This window comes from Neofelis nebulosa, chromosome 9, assembly GCF_028018385.1.
Source record: "Neofelis nebulosa isolate mNeoNeb1 chromosome 9, mNeoNeb1.pri, whole genome shotgun sequence".
In the NCBI taxonomy this organism is placed as follows: Eukaryota; Metazoa; Chordata; class Mammalia; order Carnivora; family Felidae; genus Neofelis; species Neofelis nebulosa.
The window spans coordinates 74,365,717-74,390,400 of NC_080790.1; the positions used below are offsets into that span (position 1 = coordinate 74,365,717).

The window sequence follows — 24,684 nt, forward strand, 5'->3', positions numbered from 1 at the left end:
TGACACCTTGTTCTGCCATTTGAAAAGGAAGGAAGGAAGTTAACCATTGCCTTCTCTCTCCCCTGCCCCCTGAAGATCTTTGGATGTTGCATTGGCTCTTCTTCATCCAGAGCTGCCCCTCTGGATGGATCTAATGGGTGGGCTCCCAGAGCAACCTCATCCTGTTGGCTGCTGGGAAGGGACTGAGGCAGCTGGAGGGGGAAGGAAGCAGATCCTTACAAGGTAGAGTCACCCCATTAAATAGATGAGACGGACACCTCCTTCCTCCTTCCTCCTTCACAGCTGACTTCCCTTTGTAACTATTTCGTGCTAGCCTTTGTGGTCCTGTTTAGCAAATGTCCCTGGTGGGAGAGGGACCTGTGATACTAGGGACACAGTGACATTCTTGCATACCTCCTCTCTTCTAGCCTTCTCATAACACACTTGAAGGATTTTTCAGAATGTATCAGGAACATCTCTGCACCTCAGTTTCCTTATCTCTAAAATGGGGATAAATCTATCCAAGAGAGGCAGCCTTATATGAGCATAAGCTTTGGACTCAGGCAGTCGAGTCAGAATCGTAGGCCTGCTCTCTTCAGCTGTGAACTTGAAATTTAGTTTCTCATCTAAAAAATTACTACAATAAAACTTACCTACAGAAAGGAGAAGAGGATTAACAAAATGAGGGCAAATGTAGAAAGCATCTAGTAAGTGCCTGACACTACACAAAGTAGATACTTAATACTCAGTCACCTGTTCCTCAGTATGGCTAGAGAGCCTGGGCCCCTATTGCATTGCAGGGGTTGGAGGGGCTAAAAAGGGATTGATGACTCCTCCGGAACAGGGGTCAAAGATGTTCTCTATTCCACTGAACGGATAGATCATGGATGTCAATCCATCTGTTGAGGAACTACAAGTTAGGGTGTTCTGTTATGTGGTGTTGACAATTACGTTGTGGTATCTGTGTACACAAATCTTTTTTATACTCTTACTTCTTGAGGAAAGTGGATTACTGAGGTTTGAACCTGCAAAGAAGTAAGGCTTACTTACTGAGCCTTAGTAAGTATTGCTAAATTTCTATCCAGAAGAGTTGTACTAATTCATACTTCATCTCAATTGCATATGAAGAGCCTATTCACTTTAGCTAGACGCATAGCATAACCCAACAAGTCCCTAAGTACAAAGTGATGAGACATCAGTGCTTTTAATTTTTGGTCAATCCTGAGTTTGTTCATTTGTTGATTCATTCATTGAGTGTTTATTGTGTGTTTGCCATGTAACCTCTCTGATCTAGATTTTGGACTTCAGTACCTTCTAGAGAGGAGAAAAAAAAGCCTTTGTGTCATATTCAAGACTTCCCCTGAAGGTGTTATCATCAGAGGACACAGAAATATTCTTACATAGCATCCCCAATAAAAACAAGAGGTAAGTCACATCTCTACCTCAAGGGGAAATCCATTTTATCAAGGACCCAACCAATCTAACATTTCAATTAGGGAATTAGTAGCAGAAACTATGAACATTCTGTCTGAACTTTTGGATGTTAAAAACAAGGAAGAAAAAAACCAAAAAACTCAGGACCTCTGCCTTTTGAGAAGATGGAGTAGATACACTTCTATTCTCTAACGAAGTACAACAAAACCCTGGAAAATTATTTGTAAAACAAACATAAGAAGAGTCTGAAAGGTGGAGGGAAGAAAGCAGACTGGTTAGGGACACTGGGATGTAAGCAACAACATGGTGGTGAGTTCTGTCTTACGTGTGTTTTGTGGTTGTTTGTTTGTTTGTTTGTTTGTTTGTTTTCACCAGATCTATCCAGACTTGGAGCTAAGGAAGCCAGCAACCCAGAAATGCCAAAAGGAGCACACATAAAAAAGCCCCAACAAAAACCTGCTCTCTCTAGCCAGAGAATGAAGAAAAGGGCAATCTAACAAGGCAGGAAACTTTTAGACAATAGCTTCTCTATTCCAGCCAAACACTACAGGGAAAATTGTGGCCCTGTCAGCAGAGACTGAGTAGGGAGCCTAGGCCTCCATCCTTGCCATGCTGTAATGAGGTGCTATCCTCCTTCCTGTATTTGAGGTGATGCCAGACGATGCCAAGTAAGGAGCTGAGACTTCCATTTCTCCCAATCCCTGGACAGTAACAAGGCCCCGTTCTTGCCCACAGGGTCAGTGGAGAACCCCAGGAAACCTGGAGTTCCATCCCCAGGAACTCCCAACTGGCTGGAGTGAGACTCCCCGCCCCCTTTCTGTGGGGTGTGTCGGAGGAGGCCTGGTGAAGGGTCAGGGCTTTCACCACCCAGGGATAACAATGTCACCTCCACCACAGTGTCTGGAGAGACCATGTGGGGAATCCAAACTCCAACCACGTCCAGCAGTAAGGAGGAGCTGCTGGCCTTGGGTATTGATGGAGGCTGAGTAGGGAGTAGACTTCTCCTTCACCTGTTAGGAAGGAGGCAGCACCTGTCCTTCCCCTGCCACAGGGGTATCATGGAAAATCAGTTAAAACAGGTTTAAATAAAGTCCAGTCTCATTATATAGTACAAAAATGTCCAGATGTCAGTCAAAAATCACTCATTATACCAAGAACTGAGATCTCAAACTGAAGGAGAAAAGATGTCAGCACCCATAACAGGTTTTTTTTTTTAAGTTTATTTATTTATTTAGAGAGTGAGTGGGGAGAGGCAGAGAGAGAAAGAGAGAGAGAGGAGAGAGAGAGAGAGAGAGAGAGAGGAAGAGAGAGAGAGAGAGAGAGAGAGAGAGAGAGAACCCCAAGCAAGCTCCACACTGTCAGTGCAGTGCCTAACGCAGGGACAAACTCACAAACTGTGAGATCATGACCTGAGCCGAGACCAAGATTCAGCCGCCTTGACAGCTCAGAGCCTGGAGCCTGCTTCAGATTCTGTGTCTCCCTCTCTCTGACCCTCCCCCGTTCATGCTCTGTCTCTCTCTGTCTCAAAAATAAATAAACGTTAAAAAAAATTAAAAAAAAAAAGATTCAGCCGCTTAACCGACTGAGCCACCCAGGTGCCCTTCATAACAGGTTTTAGAATGATCTGACAAGGGTGTTAAAGCAGCCATGATACAAATACTTCAACAAACAATTAGGAACTAGAAACCAATGGAAAAATAAAAACAAGTATCAACAAGGAAATAGAAGATATAAAGAGTAGCCAAATGGAATTTGAGAACTAAAAAAAATATAACCATAATAAAAACCTTAACAGCAGAATGAAAGGCACAGAGGAAAGAATCAGTAAACTGGAAGATAGAACAGTCGATGTTACCTAATCTGACCAACCCACAAAAAAAGTAAAAAAAAAAAAATTGTATGGACTTCAGGGACATGTGGGACCATAACAAAAGACCTAATGTTCTTCCTGTCATCAGAGCCCCAGAAGAGGAAAGAGGTTGGAGCTAAAGAAGTACTCAGAGAAATAAAAGCTGAAAACTTTGTAAATTTGACAAAAGACATGAATCTGTAGATGCATGAGCTGAACAAACCTCCAAGAGAATAAGCCCAAAGAAACCTACCAAGACTTATCCTAGTCAAACTTATGAAAACTAGAGACAAAGAAGAAAAAAAAATCTCAGAAGCAGCAAGAGAGAAACAATAGCTTACCTATAATGGAAAACAACTTGAATGATGGTATATTTCTCATCAGAAACCATGGAAGCCAGAAAGAAGAGGCCCAATAATTTTCTTTTTTTTTTTTTAATGTTTTATTTATTTTTGAGAGGGAGAGGAACAGAGCATGAGCAGGGGAGGGGCAGAGAGAGAGAGAGACACAGAATCTGAAGCAGGTTCCAGGCTTTGAGTTGTCAGCACAGAGTCTGACACGGAGCTTGAGGTCACAAACCATGAGATCATGACCTGAGCCCAAGCTGGATCCTTAACCAACTGAGCCACCTAGGCCCCCCTCCAATAATTTTCAAGTACTGAAAGGAAAGAACCTTCAATCGAGCATTCTAGATCTTAAGAAAATATCCTTTAAGAATGAAAGGGGGGGGTGCCTAGGTGGCTCTGATGAGTCCAGATTTCGCCTCAGGTCATGATCTTATGGTTGGGGGGATTGAGCCCTGCATTGGAGCCTGCTTGGGATTCTGTTTCTCCCTCTCTGGCTCTCCCCAAATTGAGAGCACACACACTCTCTCTCTCTCTCAAAATAAATAAATTAAAAAAAAAAAAAGAATGAAGAGAAAAGATAATTCTTGGACAAAGGAAAACAAAGAGGATTTGTCACCAGTATACCTGCCCTAAAAGAATGGCTGAAGGAAGTTTTTAAAACAGAAACGACTCAGTAAAAGAAGGAAACTTAGAATATCAGGAAGGCAGACCATGGAAAACAAAAAAATAGGTGAATACAATAGACTTTCTTTCTCAAATTTTGTAATTATGCTTAATTGTTGAAGCAAAAAAGCAACACAGATATGGTTTGGAATGTATGCAGAAGAAATATAACACAATTGTATTGCAAATGAAGGAGGATAGAATAATATAAAGAAAAGCAAGTTTTCTATACTTTGCTCGAACTGGTAAACTGTGAAATGGTACAGCCACCCTGGAAAACAGTTTGGTGGCTTCTTAAAAAAAGAAGCATGTAACTACCATATGACTCAGCAGTTGCATTCCTAGGCATTTATGTTTGCACAAAACCCTGCACCCGGATGTTTATAGCAGCTTTATTTATAATAGCCCCAAATCAGAAACAATGCAGATATCCTTCAACAGATAAATAGTTAAACAAGCTGTGGTACTTCATGCCATAGCATACCACCCCGCCATCTAAAGATCAAAGTATTGATAATGAGCAATTACCTGGATGACTCTGCAGATAATTATGCTGAGTGAAGGATTCCTGAAGTGACAAAATCCTAGAAATGGATTAAGGAGGGGATGGGGGCAGGAGAGAAGTGGGCATGGCTATAAAACGGCAACATGAGACATCCTTGTGGTGAAATGATCTGTATCTTGACTAAATCAGTGTTGATATCCTGGTTAGGATATTGTGATATGGGTTGGGAAGATGCTACCATTGGGGGGAACTGGGTCAGGGTGCACAAGTTCTCTCATATTTTTTTACAACTGCATGTGAATTGTCTACAATTATCTCAAGATAAAAGCTTAAAAACATAGTATTGAAAGACTATTGAAAGACAAAGTATTGTCTTCTCAACACCCCAGTGGCGATTTTAAACTTGCGACCCCTGGGACAGTGTTGGAACAGGCCTGTTGCTTCGTGTCTCAGCTCCAGGGCTGTGCTGGCAGTGCTCACAATTATAGTCTTCTTTCAGGAGCTTTCAGAGAATTTGCTTCACTCTGCCAGAGTTGAAAGGAAACATTGCACCGGGCATTTTCTGTTCATGAATTTCTAATTGCCTTCCCACTGGGTGGCTGGGGAAGGACGTGCAGGTCATGTCTGCCAAGGCTAAAAGGCCCTGCTGCCCAGAGAGGGAAGAGAGAGGTTGAAGAGATCCTTGTGCCCTAGTGGGGGTGGGGTAGGCAGGGCTGGCCTTCGTGGAGGCTGGAGGACTGAAGGAAGCTGAGTGCCTTTGTCCCTGGCTGTGGCTACAGCCAAAGACAGTAGAGTGAGGGGAGGTGTGGTCATAGTTGGTGAGTCTGAGAGAAGAAATCCGTTAGGTGTCCAAATTGAGATCTAAGGGAGAGGCCTTGAACTTCATGGATGTTAGAGAATCAGAATGCAGTAAATAGGGCTATCGGTGTCCCCAGAGTGCAGGCTTTGGTCTCCATAGCTAAGTTCTGTACGCTCTTTGGGGCGTGAGATGGGAATAAGGTGACCATGTCTGAAGGGACAAGGGTGCTAAGCCAGGTGTCCCTGGACTTTCTTCAAAGGGTTTTGCCAGTGCCCATGCTGGTAGCCAATTATATTGAAATACACATACCAACATATTTTAAAAGGTGAGTGATTTAATATTATATGCTAATTAATATTAAGATCTAGCAGCAGGTTTAATAATCACCATAATTTCAAAGTAGTGATGAATAAATAATTTGAGATCTCTGCAACAATTGTACTATGATAAGAAAATATTTTATAATTTCTATGAATAATGAAGTCACAGGTTCTGCTAATAACCCTCACAGTTTGTTGCTTGATTCATACTTGAAAAAATGCTAAATTTCATTTCAAGATTCAGGAAAATAAAGATGTAATTTTTTCCCACTCAAGTTCATGGATCTTCTGAAGTGTATCTAAGAAGGGTCAGAGGTTAAGAATCATTGCCCTAGGGAGTATATGGTCAGTAATATGCAATAAATTCATTATAACTACTGAAGTAAGAAGTATTTTTATTTATTTATTTATTTATTTATTTATTTATTTATTTATTTATTTTAATGTTTATTTATTCTTGAGAGAGAGAGACAGAGCATGAGCGGGGAAGGGGCAGAGAGAGAGAGGGAGACAAGAATCTGAAGCAGGCTCCAGGCTCTGAGCTGTCAGCATAGAGCCCTACCTGGGGCCCGAACTCACAAGCTGTGAGATCATGACCTGAGCGGAAGTCAGACGCTCAACTGACTGAGCCACCCAGGCGCCCCTAAGTAAGAACTATTTTTAAAAACACAAGCCAAATAGATATATATAAAGTGAGATTCCAGTCCCCTGCCCTCCACCAGAGTCTGCTTGTTTTCTGCAGGATATTGTTTCAGCGGGGTCCTGTGCTTGGTGGACCAGTCTGTCTTCTCTAGTCCCCTGGACCGCCAGCCCCACTCCAGTGCACAGCAGGGGCTGGGCCCAGAAGGAGCATTTGTTGACTTGATCAGCATTTGTTGACTCTCTGCCTGTGATGATTCTTTAAATGCCAATATTTGAAGATTCTGAGATTTTTATTACCCTATTGAATGCCTCTGGTCTCTTAGCGTAAAATTTGTCATTTGCATGTAAACCACTAGATGGCAGCAGTGTTCCACAGACTGTCCTTTCCCTGCCCTTAGTATCCCATCCAGGGGATGCTTTTTTTTTTTTTTTAAGACTCAGTTAGGTTTCCGGCCTGGAAAATTCAGGCTCACTCCCCTTCCCGCTACCTCCCACCCCCATGGATTTCCCAGACAGAATTAGTGCTGCATTATTTTGTTCCTCCAGTAGGGAGGCTGTGGAAGAGCATGGGTAGTTAGGTAGACCATCCAAGGTCACATAGAAAAATTATCTGACTGGTCTGCATGGGAAATTCGTATTCCTCCCAGCATTTATGGAGCACCTACTATGTGTCAGACATAATGCTACACTTCACTTACACGGATACACTGTCCCTGTCATAGGTGTGTGACCACATACTGAGAATGGAGGGGAAGAGTGGCTGGGTCTTTGGTGGAATGGAAAGGTTTAGGGCAGCAGCAGAGAAGCAGTGCTGGTGTGAGCAGTAATGCTCACTGGGCTGTTCAGTCCCCCTGGAAATTTTAGTTACAACAGACTGTGATTTGCAATAAAGCTAAAATCTGTATGCGGATGAAGCCCAAAGGCAACTCACAAACATGAAATCAAAAGTTGGGGTGCAGTTAAGAATGATGGTCTAGACGAAAAGTTCTGTGTACAAACTGCTCTGTCATAGTGCCGTGATACAATTTTTAACGTAAAAACACTAAGAAACATATAATGAATGAGGCTAGTAGAAGTAGACCTTAAGCTAGCTCCCAAACGTATTGCCCATGCTCTTAGTAGACAAATCAGGTTTGGTGAGACTTTATTGTAGATCGTGTTTGGGTCACTGAAAATTGGCGGGAACATGGAGAGCTTCTGCATGGAGTCGGCCACTTTGTTTGCTTCATGGTAGAACAACAGCCTTTTAATCTTCAGATTCAAGAGGGAGGCTGACATCAAATTCTTCCATGTATTCCAGAGTGGCAGAGCTGAATCACATGGTCTCTTTAATTGGAGGGGACTGTCCCTCCCTTGCACAGGATCCTTCACATGGGCAGAAAGATGGGCTGGCTCCTCCTCAAATCTCCCTGTGTCAAATGGCCACCAGAAAACCCCCACAGAACACCCCACGCTCGCATACAACGATGAAAAAAACACACCTGCACACACTAAAAACAACAACAAAACTGTTCAAAAGAAATAAGAGCTTGAGGAGTGCCTGGCTGGCTCAGTATGTAGATCATGTGACTCTTGATCTTGGGGTTGGGGGTTGAAGCCCCACGTTGGGTGTAGAGATTACTTAAAAATAAAATCTTTAAAAAAGAAAAAAAGGGGCGCCTGGGTGGCGCAGTCGGTTAAAGCGTCCGACTTCAGCCAGGTTACGATCTCGCGGTCTGTGAGTTCGAGCCCCGCGTCAGGCTCTGGGCTGATGGCTCGGAGCCTGGAGCCTGTTTCTGATTCTGTGTCTCCCTCTCTCTCTGCCCCTCCCCCGTTCATGCTCTGTCTCTCTCTGTCCCAAAAATAAATAAAAAATGTTGAAAAAAAAAAATTTAAAAAAAGAAAAAGAAAAAAAAAGGAAATTAAGGACCTGAAAAGAATAAAACCCACCTGGACTGAACTACTTTGGAGAAAGGCATTAGTAAGCTAGCCACAAACAATGGAAGTGATGTCCGGAAAGAGGAAGGGCAGTGGGGATGCTGTGGACCCAGTAAACTCTGAGCCAGTCAAAGCAATGTGTATCTACACCTTGGTGAAGCAATCTAAGCTTTTTCATCTTCTGTGCTATTGTGCTTTCTTCTCCTAATACAAATGCCTTCTGAAAAATCCCCACCTGGTTGCAGCTGAGTGGAGGAGCACAGGGATTTTCCCACACTCATTAGGATGGCTCCGCAGGGAGGCAAGGCCACCCCCAGGTTGTAGCAGTGTGGGGGTGGGGGTGGAGAGGCATGGGAACTGATGGGACACAACCTGGGTTTGGAAAACAGGGTAGATTGCAAGAAGCAAATCCCAAGGGAGATTTGGTGGGGGAGAACTTTGTCAGTGCCTGCGCCCTGGAGTTTACAACCTAAAGGTCTGATTCCAGCAAGCCCTCCAGACGTTACCAAAGCTCAGAAAATCCACCCGCCTGTTTCTCTTCACAAAGTCTAAGAAAGCTGAAACCTCAACAGAAGTGAGAAAACTTTGCTTTTAAAAATGGTATTCGTCCTTCTACAACCTAAGCACCAATGGGAAATCAATCTGGTTTATTGTCCAGCCTTGAGCAAAAGACTAAGGTGGAAGCACTCTGCAGTTCAGTTCAGTGAACATTTTTGAACATCTTTGAGGAGCTGGTATTGTGAATGGGGTCAGGAGTCTCAGACCTGGGGTTTCGTTTGCAGGTGGGATTGTTACGAGTTATGTGGCCTCCCAGAGTCTCATTGATCTCCTATGTAAAGTGGCAAGAATCTGGTGCCTATTTCATAGGATTGTTGCTGAGATTAAAGGTACTGTGCTTGGTGCAGAGCCTGGGGCATTTATTGATAAGTGATCAAGAAATTGTGTATAATGATATGCTGGTAGGCATTTATTTATTCAACCAAGCCTGATGGATCACAGAGGACAAAATAAAGATGAGTGAGACCCAGCCTTTCCCTCAAAGAACAGACTCTTTTTGAGAGAGAGAAAGGGAGCATGCCTGTGTGAATGGGGGAGGGGCAGAGAGAGAGAGAGAGAGAGAGAGAGAATCCCAAGCCGGCTCTGCACTGTCAGCATAGAGCCCGACTTGAGGCTCAAACTCATGAACCATGAGATCATGACCTGAGCGGGAATCAAGAGTTGGATGCTTAGGGGCACCTGGGTGGCGCAGTCGGTTAAGCGTCCGACTTCAGCCAGGTCATGATCTCACGGTCCGTGAGTTCGAGCCCCGCGTCAGGCTCTGGGCTGATGGCTCGGAGCCTGGAGCCTGTTTCCGATTCTGTGTCTCCCTCTCTCTCTGCCCCTCCCCCGTTCATGCTCTGTCTCTCTCTGTCCCAAAAATAAATAAAAAACGTTGAAAAAAAAAAAAAGAGTTGGATGCTTAACCTACTGAGCCACCCAGGTGCCCCAAAGGGCAGACTATTTAATGAACTGTTGTGAAGTGAAATGTGTATGTGAATGTACATACACTGCATAGATCATATTTCACTGATTCTAAAATGTACTTTTTCATATTTTAAAATAATTTGGCAACACTTTTTTTTTCTTGGTGGTAAATGAAATAATGGTGAGGCTTGTAATCAAGTAGAATCCTAGATGTGGTGAAAAGAGATAATTATAAAGACAGAGCTACGAGTTCACCACCATGATCCAGCCCCCACGTGGACACCGAGACCAGAATCTTAGTATGGGTCACCGGGGAAGCTGTCATCTCTCTCCTCAGATACCTCTCCTCAGATACCTGGGCTCCCGCTGTGTGTGGGAGACAGGTGTGGGAGGGGGCCTTTGGGGTGACTGGCCTGATAACCTTCTTGGCAGCTGAGGGCTGGGTGGTACCAAAACTCCAGTGCACATAACAGGTTTGTGTGCAGAACACACGTTTTCAGGTGCTGCCCCACAGGATCTGGTTGGGTGGGTGTGGGGGTGGAGCTCTAGGTGACTCAGCCAGTCCTGGTTCCTCCCTGGTCTCCGGAATTTTCTGCTTATGGGTGACAGGTCAGTCTCGGGTTCAGGAAATGATCCTTACCTGAAACTGGGAGATGAAACAAACTTCCAGATGCTAGTGGTCAAGTAGTGTGCTGAAACTGGCTAGTACTGGTTAGTGTGAAATTAGTCGTGGTGACAGTATTTACACCATAGTGATTGGCAAAAGCCCTGCAAGTCAAGCCTTCTGTTTTTTTCTCTTCAAAGAGTTTACCAGCATACCAGTGTGACTCCTTCTTAGCTGGGTGACCTCAAGGGTGACCTTGAGGAAGCCTATCGCTGAAAATCATTCTGAGCCTCTGCCCACCTGAAAGGGGACAATGATATTTCTCACCTCATAGCCTCGTGGTGGAATAAATGGGTCTTTGTGAGAAAACCTCTAGCTCAGTGCTAGGTTCTATCAATTTGTGGTTTATTCTTTTGCTTCAGAAGTTTCCTATAATGTTTTCTCTTTGGGATCTTGTGGAGAAGAGAATGAAATGAGATGAATGTTCTTCGTGATACAATTGAAGTCTCCATGTGGATAATCAGCATTTAACAGTAAAGATATTAACTAACTTTATATAACCTTCCACAGTTTAACAAACTGTATTTAAATATTTTTAAATGTTTATTTTTGAGAGGGAGAGAGAGAGCACAAGCAGGGGAGGGGCAGAGAGAGAGGGAGACACAGAATCGGAAGTAGGCTTCAGGCTCCGAGCTGTCAGGACAGGGCCTGACGCAGGGTTTGAAATCACAAACCTTGAGATCGTGACTTTAGCCGCAGTCGGACACTTAATCAACTGAGCCACCCAGGAGGCCTAACAAGCTGTATTTAATGTGGCATAACCTCACAGGGCAGACACTACTATCCCCATTTTTCAGATGGGGAAACTGAGACTCACAGAAGCTAAGTGACTTGCTCCATGTTATGTGGCCTGTCAGTGAGGCAGGAAACACAACTTTTGACATCTTTTTTTATCTTCCCCTTCTCATCACAGCAGAGCCAGTGTGAAGAGCTCCGGGTGGGTGGTATTGAAACAACCCAAACCCCCAAGCCCCACAAGGTTCCTGCCCAAATCTTGAAGTTTGGTTGGAAAACGTAAACACCCTCAAGGGGATCACTTGGAAATGATGACCTAGCAATCACAGAGGGTGCCATCAGCAGATGCCCTGGTGAGTTCACTTACACAAACATGTGGAGGGCAATGCGAGATCGCCTCAGAACCTTCAAACTAGCAGACTGCACAGATGTCTCCCCCGTCTGTGGTTCCTGACTATCATGCTTCCGTTACCATCCTTCCTGTGTGTGCAGGGGAAGCAGAGCTCAGGGCTGAAGTGGTATTTCTTTCTCTTTCCCTTGGCTGCATTTAGGCTCTCAGTTTTCTCCAAGACAAACACTAAATTCTTGAAAGCTGAGACCATCTACCCTGGGTGTGAATGCAGATGGTAATTTAGTCTTTGGTTTCTCCAAGTATGAACTTTATTGCCCACGCTGCTTATTGACTTATGAGCTGATTAAAAGGAAGGAAAAAAAAAAAAAAAAACCTCTTCCAACTAAAGACACGCACCAGACTTTTCCAAAGTTTAAATCAACTTGAAATTCGGCAGCAGGTTGGCTGCAGTTGAGAGAAGGGGGTTTGAGCCAAATTCAGCCTTTGAATTAAGAAGGTGTTAAAAGGGCCAGCCTTGCAGCTCCAAGGAGTACAATGTCTTCCCTTAAAAGGGGGGAAAGTTAGCTTTGAAAGTTGATTCCCTCAACCTTGGGTTTTGCTGAAAAGGTAGAAGCAATTATTCACATGCTTCAGAAATCCAGAGGGAGGCGAGAAGACCTGGCCACTGGTTTCTGGAGCTGGTGCAGTGTGATGGTCACGATCAGCCGTCCTGATCGCGTCACCCATGGGCCACCTGGGCACACAAGTCGTCTGGGTCTCCGGACCCTTATCTGTCAGTGCGGGGGCAGGAAGGGGGAGAGTGGCTTTTCACATGGAGGGTTGGAGTTGACTCTTAAACAGATATGTCTAGCCAACACAGGGTTTTAACTTCCCTTCCCTCCTTCCCTTCCCACAAGGTGCATGCCATCAGGAAGGCTGTACCTCTACAATTCATCATTCCTACCATTTCCTGATTTTTATACCCCTTTCACACACCCACAGAATAGGAGCCTGTTAAGGACTCTTTCAGCTTTAAAGATTCTATGACTAAGATCTTTGTGATTCATTCACATTTTGAAATACTAAAATCATTTGGCTGAAAAATACCCATTGGTAAGGGGAAATATTCACAATGTAATGCTATGTATAATAATAATGCTGATAGCAGAAAGTCATGGACTAAAATGGGAACCATGGAATGAATTCTCTGGGCTTTGGGATGGTGGGTAGGTTTGGGTTTTTTTTTTAATCTTTCTGCATCACGTGACATCATAATTATTAGTTTCTATCTGACACCATGATGAACTGTAGGCTCTCTGAGCGCAGGGTCTGTGTCTAATGTATTTCGTGATGTATCTTTAGTGCCAAGAACCATGTCAGGTACACAGAAGGCACTGGGTAAATATTTGTTGAGTGAATTAATGAATGCTTTTCTGAGTTGTATGAGTTGTTGTCCAATAAGCATATATTACTTTTATCAGTATCGAAGGCTAGGGACAGCAATAAATGTTAATGAGATGTACTCTGATGAAAATTCATATCCTTAAATGCCCTTATTTGAAAACAAGCAACATCAACAACCCACAGAAATTTGAATATTGTGTAAGTAGCCAAATATAGAACAGGGCTTATGCTGTTCTGTCATTTTAGGAGACATTGTCAAGTCCCAGGACCCCCAGCCATGGGGAGTCTCTCTGAGCCTGGAATCTTCCCCAAGAGGTGTTGAATGCCAGGCACACCTAAGAACCTTGAGCCGCCTCAAGGCTGAGCTGACTGGCAGAGGAGAGGATAGCTTTTTAAAAATGGGTGGGAGTTTGGGGTTTTGATATTTGATTGAACTAGGCTTTTTATTACAGAGTATGGGATTATTTATTAATACTCAAGAGTACATGGAAAGGTATGGAAGCTGCCTGTAATTTTGTTGGAAGAATGGGAGTTGCTAGAGGCTCTCGTCAACCTCTTCTCGCACCCTCCTGAGGCAGTTCGTCAGATGCTTGGATTCCACTTGTTAAGTGATCAGGACTTCTGTGTCCTTGAGGGAGCCTTGTTGACTCCTGTGTCCCCGCTTCTTCTTAGCCCGCTGCCCGGCAGTCCTGGTGCTTGTTACGTGCCTGATGCGGCCAGCAAATGTTCATAAGGAGAAGGAGAGGGGATCCTTGGGCAGCTGGGTCTGCTGTACTAGGACACTGAGTGAAGGGCAGAGGGGCAAGACAGCAGGCCCGAGAGGACGTATGCGTGTGTGATGACAGCATGGAAGGGCATTGGTGGTGTGCATTGGTGGGAGCCCCAGAACATGTTCAGCCCCAAGGTACCATACATACCCTGCATGGGGCCCTCCTCCCAGGCTATCTGCTGCTTGTTGGGTGGAGGGTCAGCCCCTATGGCTTCATGTAAATGAGCCTGGGCAGAAACTGTGTTCTATTTCTGGTTCCTCCCACCAGCTTGCACTTGCTGAAAGCTTCCCCTTGGATTCATTGATTGGCAGGGCAGCGCAAGGTCTATTTGGCTCTCAACCTTGGCTGTACATCAGAATCACCTAGAGGGCTTTTAAAGCTCCCGATGCCCAGGCTCCCCCCCCCCCCAGACCAATTACATCAGAATCTCTGAGGGTGGACCCCGGTGGCAGGACCTTTTAAAGCGCCCCCTCTCTTTCCCACCAGAAGCCAAGGCTGGGAGCCAGAGATGTACCTGAACTCTGGCCCTTCCTGATGCCTGCCTTGGCCTAATCCTGGCTGACCCCTAAGTGCTCCCCCAGAGCACTGTCCTGGGGCTTAATGAGCAGGTGAGAGGCTGGGGTGATCCCCCGCCTTGATGAGACTACCTCTGGATGTGCCTCTGGATGTAACCATGGTCACCAGCAGCTCAGGCTGAGATTTACGAGGCAAAAATTTCTCTCTTCATAAAAATGTCCTATGTTCCTGTCATGAAGGGTAATTGAGGCTTTTAGCTTCTGTGTCACAGTCATCTCCCATCTCCTCGTGTGCCTGGTGGCATCGCCCACAGGGAATTAAGTCATAGTCTCCGGCAGTGAGTAACAGAGGCTGCAAAGTGGACCCCCGGGCCCAGTGACTCAGCCGGGACCTGGGTCCCTGGAGAACTGTTCCTCCCACCGCTGATCCTTGCTTCCCCCAGACTGTGCCCAGTGGGCCAGCATCGAAGAAGTTTGGAGTAGCTTCTGCTTCCTTGTCTGTAAAAGGAGGTGACTGCATTTACTTCTTGGGGATCACGAATATGAAAACCTGGAGCCCACTGCGTGGGTGTTCTTTTGAGCCACCTGCCTGCTGCTTTGGGTTCCATTGTCCCCGCCCACCCGGCTCCCGCAGGACCTATTCTTGAACAAACACAATTTTACCTGCAGCAGCAGCCAAATAAATCCCTTGAAATGAATTTCAAACAGCTGTAAGTTGGGTCTGGGGCTGCTACTGTTGGGGGATTGTAGGGCCATCCCCTGTACCTTCCAGGAAGCCCTGTTCTCTCTGAGCTCACAGTCCAGACCAAGGGCTGCTATCCACAGAACCGCTGGCGCCCGAAGGTACCCCATGCCCAGTGAATCTGGATTCTGGATTTTTCTGTCCTTATCCAGGGAGCAAGGGACTGTAGAGCCCTCCATCTCCAGATGCCCCTCCCACAATTCCTCTTGCCTTGTCCCCAGCCCAGCTCTGCCTATCAAGGTGAGCAACAAAGACAGGGTTCAGGTTTAATCGCGTCAGGTGTTGAGGATATTCTATGTGTACTTTTTGTTTGTTTGGTGAAATTTGATATGGATGAAATATTGTATTATTTTTGTTTCAGTTTGCATTTCCTCCACTTCTAACTCCACCACTATATTTATTTTGTTTTCCTTCTAATCTCAACACAGATGCATAATTTTGACTAGCATGTGATGAGCTTTACAGTTTACAAAGTACCCGCACATGTAAAAGCTAATGCAGTCCTCCCAGCCAGGAGACGTTTGCTCATTGTTCCCACTGCAGGGATACGGAAGGTGGGGCAGAAGAGGTTAAATGATGGGCCTGAGATGCAAGTGTACTGGAATACGGATCTAATGTCCCAGCCTGTGCTGTTCCATCCACCAAAATACCTTTCCTCCTGACTTAAAACATGGCTCTGCAAATATACACATTTTTACTTCTTAATACTATTTCAGAAATATGGTTCCCTTACATTGTTATTCAGTTATTTTCATTTGAATAACTGCATAATATAATATTTTGCCATAATTTACTCACTAGCCTGGGTCACTGCTTGCTTGAGCCATTCTGGTTTGCTCTATTAGAAGCAATGCTGCTGCAACCTTTGCGGGTTAGAGCAGTTGTTTTCCTCTGAATTATTTCCTTATAACAAATTCTCAAGAATGGGATTAAGGACTAGAGGAGTATGAACATCTTTACGATTCTTGATTCACCTTGGTATTACTGGCCTCCAAAGGAAGCAGACATATTTACTCATTATCCACCAGATGTATGCATTCATTGCTGTGTTTAGCCACCCAGCCAACCACCCATCCATCCATCCATCCATCCATCCAGTATATAATGCATTTACTCTATAAACCTTAAATATATTGCAAGAGTTCCAGAAAGACTGTGTTCTAGTTTACATGTGTGGATGTAGGTAGAGTGGGGGAAGTCCCTGTTTCTACCCTTTTCTTAGACCAGGCCCATGCAGCTTTCCTGGCTCCCCCTGAGCAACATGTTCCCAGGCCCTGTCCCTCACTTGCTGCCCTCAGCTGACTCCCTCGTTGATGCTGGCAGTCTTGGCTCCCTCAGCTTCCCTTTGCTTATTTTGGAAGGCCTGGCCATTTAGCTGCAGCCGCTGGAGTCATTTGGGTCCAGCTGTTTCCCCAGGGCCTGGCTGGTTGAGGGTCTGTGCCAGAGACAGCTGGCCTGAGTCGGGGGAGGTCAGGTCTCTAGAGAAGAGAGAGGCCAGCGGTAGCTCTGGGATGTCCTCAAAGGCCATTGTCCTGTTGTGGGAGACTTGACTGTGGGTGGGCATGACCCCCAGCCTCACCTTGGAAAGTCACAGGATGCTTCTGAGATGCTCTACTCCCTCCCACCAACAGCCTGTAGCCCACTAACCCCAAGTTGTCACAGCATGTGAGCATGTGTGCATGTGTATGCATGTACACGTCTGTGTTTGGGGACATTGGAGGGGACTCTTTTCTTAAAGAGAGAATCTTGACAATGAGTTTTTTTTTTTTTAATTAAAAAACTTTGTTTCTTTGTTAAATGAGTAAAATATTGCTGTGGTAGAAAGTATAGTTAAGCAATAAAAAAATCGTCCCTGATTCCACCATCTTGCTGTGCCCATGCTAACAGAGGGTATACACCCTTTGGTGGGGACTAGTGTGGCCAAAGCAGGGGGACTTGACCAGGGCAAGGAGAGGATGAGGTTGGAAAGTATGCGTTAGGGCCACATTGTTGTGTGTCTCCAGGAGCCATGAGGATGGAGGTCATGGACCCTGTCCTCAGACCTGGGGTCAGAGCCTGACTCTGGCCACATCCTGGCTATGTGATTTCAGGCAAGTCTCTCAACTTCTCTGAACCCTCACTTGCTCATTTGTCAAACGGGAACAATAGTATCTACTTTGTGGGATTGAATGAGAGTGAACGTGTCTCATGCCTGGTACATGGTAGAGGCTGTTCAGTGGGTGTCACGCCCTCTCTTGTGACTTTGGATTTTCTCCTGTGAAGCTATACTTTAAGCAGGGAAGGGAAGAGTTTATTTCTTGTGACTGATTGCTGTGAAGCATATTTTAAGCAGAGAAGGGAAAAATTGATTTCTTATGGCTGATTGACGCTTTGAAAACCATTTGCAGAAACGTGGGAGTGGTAAGGTGTGAGGGAATATTGCTCTTAAAGACTGCTGGAAAGGGAAATTTTCACCGGTACAATCTTCTCTTGGACAGCAGTTGGTTGTTATGCAACAAAAAACTGAAAAAAAAAACCCTAATGCCTACCCTTTAGTGCATCAATGCTATTGTGAGTAACTGATCTGATGGAGATTATCAGTCAAGATGCGTGTACAATGGTATTCATTCATCGTGTTGTTTTCAATGTAAAAATGACTGATAAGCTAAATGTCCAACAGCAGCACGTATACATCTAACCCTGACGTGTCCTTATGATGGAAACACTACCAACAACAAATGAAGTTTTAGATCCAGGTTTATTAGCATGACAAAAATGTTTGCAATATATTTATTGCTGAGTGAAAATAACAGGTTACAAAAGAGTGGATGTACAGTTTGATTTCATATTTGTAAAAATGTGTAGCTACCTACATTTGTGTAGAAAATGTTGGAAGAGATTTCTAAGGCCCTTATCCTCGGTTTAAGACACCCTTGATTCCTTAAACGGAGTTCCCTGAAGCCAGCTCCTAGGGGCACTAGCTGTTGGTAGTCAACCTTGTCACAACCAATTCAGAGACAAGCCCATCTGCTTGCAGCATTCCTGTTCTTCAGAATGCTCCCTGGAGCAGACAACAGATGCCTTCCTGCCTCGGTTTCCCCAGGGTAGGGTGGGGGGAGGCAACTGAAGGAGACTGGCTGCTCTCAACCCTGTAAGCCAAGAAGAACTCAGGCTTCCTGGAGGCAGAAGACACCAAGGTTAAACCTGCTCTTGTCACTTATTTGTGGGATCCAAGAGAGTCAAGGTCAACACTGGCCTTGGGACATCGATCTCAGAGTATTTATGGAGCACCTATTATGTTCAATGCACTGAGCTAGGTGTACAAAGATAAAGGAGCCACAGTTCTTGCCCTTAAGGAGCATAGTTGGGGTGGGGGTGGTGTCAAAATGACTAGCAGGAAGAAAAGGGGTGCCCCAGAGCAAGAAGGGGGTGCCCTGCTTGGGGGGCTTGGGAAAGGCCTCACTGAGGAGGTGACCCCTGAGCTGGTCTTGTAGGGTGAGGGCACCATGTGGGTGGGGGCCGGGCCTTGGACCAGGGGAACAGCATGTGTGGGGCAGAGGCACCGAAGGACTGTGTGTTTTAGAAGACCTCTCCCTTCTCGGCTCCTCTGGGCATCTGCTTCCTACTCTCCAGCAGCCACTTTCTCTGCTTTCCAGCCCACAGTGTGGGGAAAACAGCTACCCACCACCCCAACTAGGCTTCTGGTAAGGGGGACGGTTGGACCGAAGTTGCAATCTTCGTTCCAATTCCCATTTCCCGAGTCCTGCATCCACTCCTGGCCTTGTGAATTGCATCGGGGGCAGGGGCAGGGGGCACGCTTTACAGACAAGTTTGACATGTGGTGGGCAGAGGGCAGTTCCAGGTGGGTGCAGTGCTGAGGGAACAGGGCCCACATGCCCCCTGTGCCATGGAGGGACAGTCCCAGAGGCTGATGCCTATAGAGTCGATAGCTCTGTTAGCTTTAGCTTTAAGACACCAGCTTGTGATTGAAGGACATTCTTATCCGAAATGTGTTGGGAAATCGTAATTTTCCAGGTACGTGCCCGTCCCACGTGCACTCAGGGGGGTCCAAGCAAACACGTACACACAGGCACGCACACACGTAACCTCACATCCCAGAGCAAGAGGAGAAAAGTCAACTTCTGCAGTGTGACTGCTTCCTCCCTGGATCATCAGCACAAACAATGCGCGGTGACTCATCACCAGTGACTCACAGCGCTGCGGGGCCTGAGGTCCTGCCGGCAAAGGGCAAACGGCTCATTATTTGTCCTTTCTGTTCTCTGAGATAGAGGATCCCCCCAGCCTGGCCTCCACCTCCATCCCAGGTGAGGCTGGTGGGGAATAGCTCATTAATTTAGGAGGTAGAGGAGGAGCACCCTAGGGGAGCTCACCTGATCTGTGCTGTGGGAGTGGCGGTGGGGGTGTCACTTTATGAAAGGATTTACAGAAGATGTATTTCAACACATCATTCCCCACTGGGCATTCAGAGCAGGGTATGATTTCCCAAAACCCAATTTCCTGGCATCTTTTCAGGAATCTGCTGGTTGTGCAAAGTGAGGTTGGAGTGTTGGGAGGGTGAGGAGGAATATCCCCGTGGTGGCGGCGGGGAGATGGGCTGGGGGCAGACATTTCCAGTTGAAAGGAAAGGCCACAGAGAGTCCTGGACTGTTGGGGCCATGTCCTACTACTATCTTGGGCACAGTGGCATCGCTGGCCCTGGCCCAGCCCCCTTTGCCCCTCTGCCTCACCCTCACCTGGTGCCGGCTCCCATCTGGAGACTGCGGGAGAGGATGTTCTGGTCCTTGCTGGTGGCCTGAGTCCCTTCAGCTGTGCCTGAGAGCATGGCTCCAGGGGGTCAGTTTCCTTCTCCACCACCAGTGTCTATCCCACATTCACTGCGGGCCCTGTGATATTCAAGGGTGATGGGGACGTGCCACAGGCTGGCTGCGCAGCCAGGAGCCAAGAGTCACATGTGGAGTGCCGTGGGGAGGGGGGCTTTAAATTCTTACCCTGGGGTGGAGGTGCGGGGGGAGACTGCCAATTTGGGGGACAAGTTTCCGTTTAGAAACGACATTGCTGCATCCGAGAGCAGGCTTGCACAGTTCTGGGCAGCCGGATGCCCACATGTAAGGTCAGTAGCCACCCACCATTCTGGGAGAGGGTGTGCCTGGGTATTTTGATCCATCTGGGCCCGAGTGGAGCCCTGTGGGCACATGGAGCTGTGTCACCTTCTCCCACGGTCATAGAGATAAGGGGCTTGGCAGCTGCTTGATGAAGTGGTGGTGGCTGTGGCGGCAGGGTGGCAGTGGCTAAATTTGCACACTAAGCCTGTGGGCCTTTCAGGAGAGTGAAGATCTGTTCTTGAACCCTTTTCTCTGAGGGTTTAAGTTACTGAAACAGATCAGGGTGTGTACCAGATAGTCCTGGGACCCAGACCCAGTAGCACAGAAGGACCAAGATATCTCTGAGATAGAAGTCATTGTACAGACAGGGGACCAAAGTAGTGGGCTTGCCCACTGGACCAAGAGGGATGAGCGTGCCCTCGACTAATGTCCGTGTGGCGAAAGGATTTCAGAACCAGGTGTTCACGTCCAGCCTGGCATGAAGCCCATGGCCTACAGTGACTTTGGAGAGCGTCCCCTATGTACCTTGGAGGACCCACTGACCAGCCAGTGGCTTCGGTGAGCACAGCCACCAGCAGATTTAAGGATCAAAAGTTTTTATAATTTGAATGAAAATTATAAGGAACCATGAACCTATTCTGTATCTCAGAATGGTCACATGGGACATCTTGGCCGTTCACACAATATACCGGTTAAGATGGGCTAGGTTATGCTCCAGTAACAAATAGCTCTAAAAATCTCAGTGGCTTAAAACAACAAAGGTTTATTTTTTGCCCGCAATTACACGTCATCACAGGTCTGTAGGGGCTCAGTCTTTTGTCAGACAGGGACTCAGGCAGCCATTATTGGGAACTTTGACAATTGTCATGGAAAAGCACATACTGAGTTTAAAACTATCTTGCTGGAAGTGACACCTGTCATTTCCACTCACATAGCAAGTCACATGACCCCACCTGGATTCAGGTGGGTGGAGATGTACACCCTTCCCAAGTGTCCAGAAGGAGAGAGAGCCAGAGCTGTCCCTGAGGACAGTCCCAGTGACTTCTACCCACAATCAGAGGACATGGCTTACAACAGATTTCTGGTACAGATTCTATTTGCCCCAGGAATTCTGAGAAGGGTGGCTACACCATGGCAGGAATCAGGGAAGTCTTCCTAGAGGGGGCGAGATCTGAGGTTAGCCTTGAAGGACAATCTATCTTCAGACCTACTGATCTAGACAGAAGGAGGATGAGATCAGAGGGAGCAGCCTGAGACAGCAGATTTGGAAGGAGACCCAGCCTTATCTAACTGCCAGGTAGTCTCAAGTAAGAAGTGAGCCCTTTGATGAGAAAGTGCTAAATAACAAAAAACAACATTAATTATAGATAATTCAAAAACCAGGGCCTATGTACAGGCACCTTGGTTTAATGTCAAGACCCCAGGAGTGGTCTAAAGACTGGACCTCTCCCTCCCTTAGACATGGTCACCCAGGGCCAATACTCTGGGAACACATAGTCTCCTTCAGGGCCAGCATCTGGGGAGAAAACAGGAGCCACAGCGCGAGTGAGGAATAAAGGAAAGGTGGCAGACCCCTGTGGTGAAGGAGGGTGGGCAGAGTAGGGACAGATAGGAGCCCAGAGAATTGGCAAAGAGAAATAGGGCACAGCACCTCCTGGGGCAAAGTTTGATGGAAGGGGCTCAGTGTTGTGTCCAGAGGTGGGAAGGGACGGAACAAAGTTAGGATATTGGGGATAGAAATCCTATATATTGACCGATGAACCCCATGGTGGGAGACTGAACTTGTAGTGAACAGGGAGCGCAGAAGGGAAGACAATGGAGAACATGGCGGCCTGGCCCGGGGCAGAAGGCCAGCCTCCTCAGCCTCAGCCCAGGGGTGTCCCTGCCCCTCTACCCAGAAGTAGGCTTACAAACCTCTGAGGGGCTGCTGATGTGGCTGGCAATGGAGAAGGTAGGGCTGGGGCGGGGAGAGGGGTTAGCCTGGGGAACAGACACCAGGTTCCAGGGACAGGGCAGTGGACCAGACACAAGGGCCAGGCTTGAGCACCCCACCCCCATCCCTAGAACTGTATGTTTATAGCAAAGAGCTATTTGACTCTTCCTCAGAGTGGTGCCTGTGCCCCCAAAACCGTCCCCTACCTTATCTCATCCAGTCAGCATGGGACGTGCCCTGGGGGGGTGAGTAGGGAAGGCTGGCTTTGCATCTGCTGGGAAGGGGGATGGTCTTCACCCCTGCACAGACCCCCTGGTGGGCCCCAAGGGCAGGACTGCATGCCCAGGCATCATAAGGAAGCACTAATGCGTCCAATGATAATAATAGCCACCACTGTTACCCAGCGCTCAGCTCTGCTCTCCGTACCTTGCAGCTGGAAGTCCTCATTACAGCGCTGCCATTATACAGATGGGAAGACAGGCACAGAGAGGGGGCAGGACTTGCCGGAAGTCACAGGGCAGGAGGGGGCAGTTGGATTCTGAGCCTGACAGTTCGACTCTCTCAGGCCTGTTCCAGCCCCAACATGAACTGATCTCCTGGAGCATTTCCCCTGGAGCCAGCAAGTCTTTAGCTCATGGCAGATGCTGCCACACTCAGGCTGGGTGCTGTGGGGGCTCCTGGCACAGGAGGCCAGCCGGGCACATGGGTTGTGGGAGTCTGAGGGTTGGGCAGGGCATGGGCCCAAGGGCAGCGGTGAGAGTGGGGTTGTGGGAGAGGAAGGGAGGGGCTGGGAGTGGGGGACAGGGTTAAACTGACAGCAAATGCAGGCCCCATTTCATATACAAGCAAATAAAAGTGAGCCCCAGTCAGTGGGCAGAAGCCATGTCCTGGAGACAGACCTGCTTTTGATTTATGTGCTTTGGTTTGCCTGTTGGAACTCCTATCCATCCTTCAAAACCCATTTTAGGAACTGTCTCCTCCGTGAAACTTTCCCTGACCTCCCTGACCCAGGAAATTGTTTTCCTCCCTGACTTACTCTCTGATCCTTATCTCAGTGAGGTTTTTTTTGTCTGTCTCCCCTACTAGACTAAGAATTCCTGGAGGGAAGTTCCTTGAGGTCAGTAATGCCCAGCACAAAGCTAGGCACGTGGCATGGCTCAGGAAATGTTTATTGAGTTGAATTTAATTCAGAGGCAGAAGGAGAGTCAGCCCCCATTAGGACAGCACAGGCCTTTCTCCAGGAAGATCTGACTTGCCAAGGGAGAAAAGCTGCCCTTTCTTACCATGGGAGTTTATAGGACACCCAAATGTAAACCAATGTAGGAATATGCAACAAGTATTAGTGTGGCACCAACTGGTTCCAAAGTGAAATTCTGGAACCTTGAAGTTGAAAGGGGTCCTGAGATCCAACATTCTTGTTTACATGCAAGGAAACTGAGGTCCCAAGAAATACACACCCTTCTCTAGCACATCCAGGTAGTGAGTGACTCAGGTGGGATAAGAAGACAGGTCCCTGTGATCCCCGTCTGGGGAACTGTGCCACTTGAAAAGCAAGCCAGCCCCCCTGAGGAGTAGCCCGGGGCTTGGGCTCTGTCCCTCCCCTCCCACGAATCTGCGCAAAGGAAACATAGTGTCTGCCCCCCAGGGAGTCAGGGTGGGCATCCTGCAGCCCAGTGCCAACAGGTCTTCACAGAGGCTAGTCCCCCTCATGGTCTGCACAGGGAAGGGGCCAGCACTGAGGTCATGCGGTTCAGAATCAGGAAGTTTGTTGGAGGCGAGGAGCCAGGGTTTAACAACAGGAACTGCTGTTTCCTGAGAACACTGTGTTCCCCGAGGCCTCCCCTCCTCTCTCCAGAGCCCTGTCCACCCCACCTTCATGTAGGCCCCCATCACTGCAGGTCTAGCCTCTCCTTCCAAATCTGCATCCCCATTCCCACAGGCCAGCTGGACATTGGCCTTGGCAATCACATCCTTACCATAAAGACCGAAGGTCTAAAGTCATGCTCTGGTCTTCAGTGTGACACCCCAGGTGCTTTGTCAGAGTCACCCTGTTGTCGCGAGAGCTGGTGTTCTAGGACAGGAAAGGGTCTGATCTAAGTCCAGGTGCTTTTTAGCTCCACAGGGCACAAGACACACTCTCTCTCTCCACCTCTCCATTGCTCAGCTCCCCGATCCTGGTCATCTGTCTCCAGCCTCCTTGGCCTTGTCTCCCTACTGCTAAGTTAAATGCTGTTGGGGATGGGGACCACATGTCAAGAAGTGCATGGGCTTTTCAGCTGCAAACTCCCAAGGGCCAAAGACAGAGGCTTTTTGTCTCCAGAGGCTCAAGGACACAGCCGACCTCCCTTTTCTCTTTTTTTTCTTTTTGCAGTATAGCTACCACTACCCACTCTAGATGTCATGGAGAGGCTGAGATGGCCATGAAATGGATATTAGATCAGAGGACTCAGAAGTACTCAAATCTTTCCCAGCCTCCCAGCCCCTCAGAGAAAAAGGTAAAGCAAAGTAATAGGATGCCTTGTTGCTGGCTGGAGCTTTGACCCCAAACCTGGGCAGCCACACCAAATGA

The 24,684-nt window shown here is 47.1% G+C and overlaps 1 protein-coding gene and 1 pseudogene across 1 annotated transcript in view; both read left to right on the plus strand.

Moving 5' to 3' along the window:
- The window catches only part of MCFD2 (multiple coagulation factor deficiency 2, ER cargo receptor complex subunit), a 37,294-nt gene extending 34,657 nt beyond the window's left edge, over positions 1 to 2,637 (plus strand). The window contains exon 4 of the mRNA XM_058684196.1: positions 1,789 to 2,637. Within this exon, the coding sequence (XP_058540179.1) occupies positions 1,789 to 1,851 (63 nt within the window). The 3' untranslated portion in view covers positions 1,852 to 2,637. The remainder of the gene's footprint in view (positions 1 to 1,788) is intronic.
- Positions 1 to 24,684, plus strand: part of LOC131485135 (guanine nucleotide-binding protein G(I)/G(S)/G(O) subunit gamma-10-like) — a 113,984-nt pseudogene that overhangs the window by 40,561 nt on the left and 48,739 nt on the right.